At 41.8% G+C, this 9,786-nt stretch overlaps 1 protein-coding gene across 1 annotated transcript in view; it reads right to left on the bottom strand.

The window, feature by feature from the left end:
• Positions 1-9,786, bottom strand: part of WBP2NL (WBP2 N-terminal like) — a 21,003-nt gene that overhangs the window by 10,475 nt on the left and 742 nt on the right. Inside the window, exons 2-6 of the mRNA XM_014535121.1 lie at positions 7,659-7,767; positions 7,264-7,405; positions 6,967-7,059; positions 1,971-2,078; positions 2-126 (exon numbers count right to left, since the gene is read on the bottom strand). Coding sequence (XP_014390607.1) covers positions 2-126; positions 1,971-2,078; positions 6,967-7,059; positions 7,264-7,405; positions 7,659-7,767 — 577 coding nt within the window. The remainder of the gene's footprint in view (position 1; positions 127-1,970; positions 2,079-6,966; positions 7,060-7,263; positions 7,406-7,658; positions 7,768-9,786) is intronic.

Here is a 9,786-nt window from a genome sequence, read left to right as displayed (position 1 = left end):
ATGGGGGTCCGTATCCTGCTGGTGGGGGTCCGTATCCCGCTGGTGGGGGTGCATATCCCGCTGGTGGGACTCTGTATGCTTCTGGTGGGGCTCCATATCTCACAGGTTGGGGCCCACGGACAACAACTGGGTAAATTGAGAAGAAAAGAAAAAATTAGTTACTTATTTCTTAGAATGGACAAGGAAAAAGTGAGAAGGAGGAAGAAGAAAAAAATTATGCTGAAGCAAACTAACACAGGAAGAGAATCAGGCAGAATAATGGTAAAACCAGATCCTTCAGCTACCACCAGTTGAAAACTTTATCATTTCCTGTTGTGGAGGGATTAAAATAAACATGAAAATAACCCTACAGTTAATCTCTGCATTAATTATAGCTGTATATAGAGAGATACATGTTTTACTTAATAAAGTTTGTTTTGATTATAAAAAAGTAATACATGCTTAATGAGGAATATGTATTTGGAAAATAGGAAAAAGATGAATTTTTAAAAGTCATCTATAATGTAATCATAACATACAAAAACTTAGTATTTTAATGTATTTCTTTGTAGAATATCTGTTAATATGTTTATGCAATCATGATTATAACTGTCCAATGTTTTATTTATTTTAAATGTTTTTATTTATTTCAGAGAGAGGGAGAGAGAGAGAGAAACATCAATGATGAGAGAGAATCATCTATTGGCTGCCTCCTACACCTCCCCACACTGGGAATCGAGCTCGCAACCCAGGCATGTGCCCTGACTGGAAATCGAACCAGTGACCTTTCAGTGCAAGGGATGACACTCAACCAACTGAGCCACATTGGCCAGGGCTTAATCAGAGACTTACTTTAGATACAAAGACACAAATAGATTGAAAGTGAAAGAATGAGAAAATAGATTATGATACATATGTACAGTGAAACAGTATTCAGCCACAAAAAATAAAATAAAGTGCATGCTATAACTGGGATTAACCTAGAAAACATTATGCTAGGTGTGATAAGCCAGACACAAAAGGTGATATACTGTATGATTCCTTTTATGTGATATATTCAGAATAACCAAATCCAGAGACAAGTAGCAGATTAGAGAATATAAGAGATGTTGAGAGGAGACAATGGCGAATTATTACTTAGTAGGGAATTATGGAGTATTTTATGGAGTGATGAAAAATTTTTAAACTACAGAGCTGATGGTTGCACCACATTGTGAATATACTAAATACCAATTGTACATTTTTAAATTGTTGTATGTTATGTTCTATGAATTTCAACTCAATAAAAAAATTTGTAACACCTTAGCAACATTTTAGATTTTGAGCACAGTATTACAATTTAATACCCTTTTAAAACTAGGTAACTATTAAGGTTACAAATAAGTATCCTTCAGTTGTATACAAAGCTAAGTGCCAATGACATGCACGTCATGCTCCAAGAAGAACCCAAGAAAGGGCCCACATTTTGGGGTCTGTTGGCAGCCCATTAGGAGACCCTTTGTGGTCTACCAGTAGATGGTGAACAACATTTGAGAATCAATGATCACTTCCCAGTAACATGACAGCAGCTGTGGACAGGCACAACTGTTAAAGGGCACAGGGCATAAAGCCCAGGGCTGGAATCCTTAGTGAGGTTGAAGGGCATAGTGCAAACTTGATGGCGATGCTTGTGTGAAATGGGAAGGGAGAAGTGAACAGGAGCATATGTTTTCTGCTCAGGCTGCAAACAGGAAGTGACTGTTCCCAATAATGGGAGTTGCCTAAGTATGTTCCATATCTGTATATTATTAATTAAAAGTAAGCCTGAAACTTACTGACGTGCCACTGGGTTTCAGTCTGGAAATGAAGTCACGTACTCAACCATTTTCCAACCTCCAAACCTCTGATGCTTCTCCTGCCAGTAAGGTTGGAAGCAAGCTAGCAGTGAATAGATCTTTGAACCCCTGGCATACTTTTCCACCTCCCAGGAAGAACCTTATGCCATACCTTACCTGGACAAGACCTCTGTTGGTTGCACATGCTCCCCTGCCCACTAACGATAAACAGTCCTGGAGCACCAAACCAGTAAGTTAAACTTTGAAGCGGAGTTCCTTCGGCAGCTGAAAAAAGAAATTTGGCAACTTTCTTTTTTAAGTCAAATGTATAGTAGCTATCAACCAGATAATTAACTAAGTATTAACTATCACCTTACTTGAGTGTTCAACAATGTTTCCAGGATACAAGATAAAGAATATACCTCGCCCTTGTCCTGAACTCTATGCTTCTTGAGGGCAGAGGTTGTGGCTTATCTGCCTGTTTATTTAGGGTCTAGCATAATGGCACCTACCATAATAGGTATTCAGAAAAAATTTCTAAGTGAGAAATTCTATCAAGTTGGTAAGATATATCTATTAAAGGCCAATTTAATGGCTGTGTGGTACAGAGGAAAGCACTTCTGTTTTTCTCCCTCTCTTTTGAGGGCACTTGTGATGGCATCTGAGGCCCACTAGATCAAGCATGTCAAACTCAAAGGCTAACACGGGTCAAATAAATGAGGCATGCGGCCACGAGTTTGACATGCTTGCACTAGATAACTGAGGATAATCTCCTCATCTCAAGATCCTTAAATTAATAACATCCCAAAAGACTTATTTTTACAAATAAGGTGACATTCACAGGTTCTGAGGATTAGGGTAAGGATATATCTTTGGGAGTCATTATCAGCCTACCACACTGATTTCTGGTCATATCACATATGACCAGAAGTAATGTACACCAGTTCCAGGCCTGGACCGTGAAAACTTCCCAGGTAAGATCTCCTCTCTTCCCCTCTCTGCCAGCTATCCAACTGGCCATGTGTTATGTGTTAAAGATGGCAGATACTCTATTACCCTGGGTCCCTGAAGGGCTATGTGAAACAGATTCCCCTTTTAGCCCTGATGATTGGCCTTTATATAAGCATTAATATCTACTATTGTCTTAAACCATTGATAATCTGGGGTTTACCTGATTAAATAGCTGGCATTATTTTAAGTAATTCATTATAAATCTAAAGTTGTCCTCCTTACCCCTGATATTCTCCTTTTCAATATCCTATTAGTAGCCCTTTTTGGAAGAAGTAATTATTTTATTCACTTATATATTTGCTTATTTTAAAATATATTATTTTATTGATTTTTTACAGAGAGGACGGGAGAGGGATAGAGAGCTAGAAACATCGATGAGAAAGAAACATCGACCAGCCGCCTTCTGCACACCCCCCACTGGGGATGTGCCCGCAACGAAGGTATATGCCCTTGACTGGAACCGAACCCGGGACCCTTCAGTCCGCAGGCCGACACTCCATCCACTGAGCCAAACTGGTCAGGGCTATTTGCTTATTTTTTATATGATTCTCACTAGACTAAGTTTACAAAGGCAGGGACCATGTATGTCTTATTCACCGTTGTGTTCCCAATCGTCTTACCTAGTGTTTGACACACAGTAAGTATTCAATATACATTTGTTAAAAATATAACTCAAAGACCCCTGACAAATCCACTCTGCAGAGGGGAAGGCCATCTTTCCTGTTCAATAAATCAGATCATGAAGCACAATGGACAGTTAGTTCCAAAGGCCTCAAGGAAGCCCATCTCACAAGCCCTGAGTCTTGCCAGGGGAGCAGAGGTAGGTTCCCACACCTAAGCCATGATACCATGAGACCCAGAGCAGTTCCAGACACTGGGCCAAGTTCATGTAAGTTGACTAAATCCTTCCAAGTGGCTGTGCAACTGCCTACCTTTGCAGGCCAAGGAGCAGATCTCTTTTTAAAAAATGTTTTTATTGATTTCAGAGAGAGGAAGGGAGAAGGGGGAGGGAGACAGAAACATCAATGATGAGAGAGAATCATTGATTGGCTGCCTCCTGCTCGCCCCTTACTGGGGATCAAGCCCAAAAACCAAGGCATGTGTCCTGACCGGGAACAAACTGTGACCTTCTGGTTCATGGGTTGATGCTCAACCACTGAGCTACACCAGCTGGGCAAGGAGTAGATCTTAATGTGAGCACAAAGAGGATCCCCCAAAATTGCCTCACCCTTAACCCATAATCCTAAATATAAGTCCCCCTTAGTACTATGAGGCCAAAACTAAGAAGGAACTCAAGACCCAGTATGCAATTGCCCTGAGTTCCCCAGACATCTGTAGCAAAGAGAAATTGGACTTCCAAGGGTCCCCGACCCTGGGTTCCCCATAGTTGTACTCCCTTTATCTGCCAGGACACCCTGTTATCTATTGTCAGGCTTCTGGATCTCTCTCTTCACTAAAATCTCGCTTGCTAAGACCAGCAAACTCAAATGTCCACACGCTATGTACATTTTTCAGTCTTCATTTTACCAAACATTTCTACAGGAGCTGCCACAGGTGACCACTCTGTGTTGCTTGAGACTTTCTCCTCTCTTGACTTCCAGGATAATAAACTCACTTGATTCTCCTCCTACCTCCCAGTCAGCCCCTTCTCAATCTTCATTACAGGTCACTCCCTCCTCCTTGCCCATTCCTTAAATGTTGAGGACCCTTGGAATACCATCCTTAATTCATTGAATGAGCCCATCAATCAGATGGCTCCCGAGATGACCAGTGTGCTAAAGATTTCCAAATCAGTCTCTAGATACAGTTCATCTCTGGAGCTCTGAGCTGCACGTCCACTGACCTCTTGCACTCCCATGTACCTCACACCTGTATTAAGGGATTAGGAGCGTAGGCTCAAAAGGACACAAAGTCCCTTATATAGTATTCTTGCCAAAATACATAATCTGAATATAATCATAATGAACAGACAAACCCAAATTAAGAGACATTCTACAAAACAATAAGCCTGTATTTATTTTATAATTTCAATGTCATGAAAGACAAAAAAAGGCTGAGTCCAGATTAAAGGAAAACAAAGAAGTAAGACAACTAAATTCAATGTGTGATTCAGGATTAGATCCTGCATTGCAGAAAAAAAGTGCTATTAGAATTAGGAACAGTAATGGAACAATCATTTGGATTTGAATATAAACTATATTAACAATACTGCTTCAATGTTAAATTTTCTGAATTTAATAAGTACAATGACTAGATAAGAGAATGGCCTTGAGATACACATTAGAATATTTAGGCATGAAGGAAATGATCTTTGTGACTTCCAAATATTTCAATAAAAACAAAAGGGGGGAAAAAACAAGAGGAAAAAAAAAGATAAAGCAAATGTGGGAAAATGTTAATAATGGGTAAATCTAGATGAAGGGTCCATAGTAGTTCATTGTAATATTTGTGTAACTTTTCAATCAATTTAATTTTTCCCCAAAAATAAAATGTTTAATAAGAGAGAAGGAGTAGGTTTAGGGTTTAAAGTTCAGCTCTATCACTTACTAATTGTATAGCCTTGGGAAATTATGTAACCATCAGTGACTCAGTTTCCCCAGCTATAAGTCAGGGGTAATTACTAGCGCCTACATTATAAGGTTTTTGTGAGGATTAAATAAATTGACACATGTAAAGCGCTTGGAACACTCCAGTATATGTTGAGCACTGAATAAATGCTAGCTAGTACTACTAGGTCTAAAATTAAACTCATTTCCTCTCACCCTGGCCAGTGTGGCTCAGTTGATTGGGCGTCATCCCCTGCACAAGAAGGCTGCTGGTTTGATTCCCAGTCAGGGCACATGCCCAGGTTGTGGGCTGGATCCCCAGGGGGAGACATGCAGGGGGCAGCCAAACGATGTTCCCCTCTAGATGTTTCACTTTCTCTCTCCTCTCCCCCTCTCTAAAAATCAGTAAAAATAATTTTAAAAAAACCTAATTTCCTCTCCAATTTAGACTGTCTCTTATATCCTTTTTGTTTTGTTTCATTAATCCTCACCAAAGGATATTTTTTCCTTTGCTTTTCAGAGAGTGGAAGGGAGGGGGAGAGAGGGGGAGAGAGAGAGGAAGGGAGGGACGGAGGGAGAGAAGGGGAGGGGGAGACACACCAACCATTTGCCCACTGCACATGCCCTGGTCGGGTCCAAAAGTGAACCTGCAACCCAGGTATGTGCCCTTGAATCGAACCTACAACCCTTTGGTGCATGAGCTGACACTCTAACCACTGAGAAACACCAGCCAGAGTTCTTATATTCCTGACCATGGTTTATAGAATCATGATCCAGTCAGTCTTCTAAGCTAGAAACTTCACTCCATCCTTCTTTGTGTCCTAGCACTTTGCCCATGTCTCTATTACAGCACATGTTATGAGATAACATACTTGCATGTCTGTCTCTACTAGTTTATGTTAGTCTCAACTAGATTGAAGTTGGGAATGGAAGGCAAGGGAGAAAGGGAAAGAGCACTCCAGAGAGAGGAAATATCATAAAGGCTCAGAGATGAGAGAACAAGGTACAAAGAAGTCCAGTTGGATTGGAGTACAAAAGGTGAGAGAGTGAAGAGCATGGAGTGAGGTTAGACTGAATAAATTTATATCATACAAATTATTTGTATTCAAAATTTGAAAGAGTTCTCTGGTACCATCCATTAGAGCAGTGCTACCTCTTCCCTCCTCTCATCAAAGATGGGGACTAAGCCCAAGAGAAACAAAGACAAAGCCAGAGAAAAGAGATGACAAAAAGGCATGCGAGGGGAAGAAGAGCTAAGGCAACCAGGGCTCCCTGATGTGAAGAGACTAGTCAGTGATATGAGACCAGCATTTGGATGGATAAAAGATTATGAGGTGCTATTAGTCATTCAGGTGTCTGGTTGTAAGCTCCCACTAAATTGCAAACTCCTTCCGAACAGGGAGGGACTGAATAATCGGTTTTCCCAGCAGGTTATGTTGTACTCAGCACATACTATGTAGGCTCAGGAAATGCTTGCTGCATACACATTAGTACATGTGCAACTACCAAGTGCCTACTCACAGAGACCAGAAAATCTTAACTGGGTAACAGTCCTGCTTCAATTCCACAAGCCTCAAAAACCCAAAGTGCTTAATAGTTTTATCATTATCGCTCACCAGCAGAGGCAGCTTTCATCATCAACTGGAAAAATGTGATGGCACCTCCTTTTCTGAAGGATAGTTTAAAAGTAGCCTGTCCTTCCCAGCCACCTGGGGGAAGAAACGGCACACACTCACTAAGAGGCAGGCTGGCACAGCTGGTAACTGGACTAACGCAAACACTGACAGAAACGTTACCCAAGAAGCAGGGTGGCTGTCTTTCGTTTGAATTCCAACATGAGCCAAGTCTGAATCTTAAACCTTCTGGAAGCTTTTAAGAAAAAAAAAAATACACTTCTGACTGTAAACACGTACCATCTGGAGCTGCCTGAATGGTTCCTTGAATGTAGATGGGGGCAAAGACTGGCTGTTCGAGGGTGCAGTTACTCATCAGATCAAATGGCATCATAAAAGAAAGCATGGGATCATTGACTGAGTGTGACGTCACGAAGATCACCTAAGAAAGGAAAGTAACTTTGAAAAAGGAATGCAATTTGTCCATAGTTTGAGACATAAAAATGTCTAAGGTTGTTTGCTTTGGCATCCTGGCCTGATGAAAAGCATCACCCATTTTCTTCTATCATTCTTCAACATGGAAAATCTCAAAGTGCAAATGTTCTAAAACACTTTGAAACTCAATGGTTACCCTCTCTCCATTTTAAGGAAAACAATGTAGAGTTAATGAAAATTGAAGTAGAAAGAGAAATTACCCGGTATGAAGTGAGAAGCAACGTTCCCCTCTTTGTACCATGAAAGAAATTGGATCCTGGTGGTTGCTCTGGGAAGGAGAGCTCCACATCACTACACTGATTCAAGACACTGCAGAAAAGCAAGGGCAGACAACACACAATTTAGAAGTTACATCAAGTGACAAACATAGAACTCCTGGCACAGTTCCTAGCCTGGACAAACACTCAATAAATGTTAGCTGCTGCTACTACTACTATCTTTATTGACATAAAAAGAATTTAAATTATTTTATTCCCTAACAATTCACATTTATTCTTCTCCATCTTTATCTCTGGATTACAACATTCTTTAAATTTTTCGATTGTATTTATTGAAAATCAGTCAGAAATCTTGTATCTTTTTTTATTTTTTTAATATTTTTTATAAGTATTTTTTTAAAAATATATTTTTATTGATTTCAGAGAGGAAGGAAGAGGGGGAGAGAGAGAGAGAAACATGCATGATGAGAGAGAATCATGGATCGGCTGCCTCCTGCAAGTCCCCCACTGGGGATCGAGCCCACAACCCGAATCGAACCCATAAGCCCTTGACCGGAATCGAACCTGGGACCTTTCAGTTCACAGGTCGACGCTCTATCCACTAAGCCAAACCGGCTAGGGCTTGTATCTTTTTTTAAAGATTTTTTTTTTTTATTGATTTTGAGAGAGAGAGAGAGAAACATCGATGTAAGAGCGAAACCTCCATGGGCACGTCCCCTACCGAGGACTGAACATGCAACTTAGTTACATGCCCTGACCAGGAATCAAACCAGCAACTTTTTAGTGCCTAGGACGATGCACAACCAACTGAGCCACACCAGCCAGGGCTGGATTATTTTTCTTATAAAACTACTTGTATTCTTTCTGTTTATTCACAAATGCTTATACTTCTTGTGCAGGAACTATCAAGCGCTGTGCTAAAGGAAATGTTAAAGCAGGTAAGGCATGCAGAATGCTCCAGAATCCTCTCACATGTTGCTCCCGCTGCCATTCACGTTCTCCCCTCACTCTTAACCTGAAAAACTTGGGTTCATCCATAGAATCCCATTGGTTTTTTTTCTTAGTAAAGACTATATGTGTTGATTAGTTCAACGTCTTTCCTAATGATCACTAAGGACAATGTCTGCCTTCTTTGCCACTGCAGTCTTAGCAAGTGGTGGGTGCTACTAAATATTTACTGAGAGAATGAACAACTGAATTACATGAATACGGGTACTAACACAAGCAATATATGACAACATAAATGGCACAAAAATGGCACAACAACTAAGTGAAAGGGGAGGTTAGTTTTGGTTGAAGTAATTAGGAATGACTTTATAGAAAGATTGAAATATGAGCTGATTCTTAAGGGGTGAATAGTGTTTCAAGATCTTTTTTTTGGTTAATTCTCACCCGAGGATATTTTCCCATTGATTTTTAGAGAGAGTGGAAGGAAGGGGGAGAGACACAAACATTGCTGTGAGGAACACGGATTGGTTGCTTCCGGCACGTGCGAAAGGAAAGAAAGAAACATGGATTTATTGTCCCACTCAGTTAGGTATGCACTGGCTGATGCTTGTATGTGCCCTGACCGGGGATCGCACCCACAACCTCAGCGTATGGGGGCGATGCTCCAACCAGCTGAGCGACCCGGCATTCAAGGGGCTCAGGGGGGCTCAGTGCACCTGAGCACAGCACCTGGTGTCAGGACCGCACTGCCAGGCGACTCCAAAGGACACACGAGGGCCACCCCCGCGGAGAGTGGTGTGGTTAAGAGGGGTCAGGCGGCGGACAAGCAGGACTCTGAGAAACTGGGGGCCCGGGAATTAAGGGAGGGGAGTTGCGTGTGAGGTGGAGGGGCAAACAACCAACAACCAACCAACAACCGACTCCCTCCAGACAGACAGCCTGAGCGCGGCCAAAGGCGGGGGAGCAGCAACCCTGCAGGCACTGAGCAAAGCGACCTGCAAACCCTAAAGCGCCCCGCGGCCCGCCCCGTCCGCCAAGGGAGCGCCATTCTTCCCAGGCGTCTCTTCTCCCGGTCCCAGCCTTTTCCATAAACAGCAGGCTTCTCCCTGGCTGGGGCCAAAAAGTAAGGGGGCTTTGGGAAGTTCTGAAGACAAGGAGCGTC

Source organism: Myotis brandtii, unplaced genomic scaffold, assembly GCF_000412655.1.
Source record: "Myotis brandtii unplaced genomic scaffold, ASM41265v1 scaffold138, whole genome shotgun sequence".
Lineage (NCBI taxonomy): Eukaryota > Metazoa > Chordata > Mammalia > Chiroptera > Vespertilionidae > Myotis > Myotis brandtii.
The sequence above is the reverse complement of the archived record's forward strand: the minus strand, read 5'-3'. Positions and strand labels throughout refer to the sequence as shown.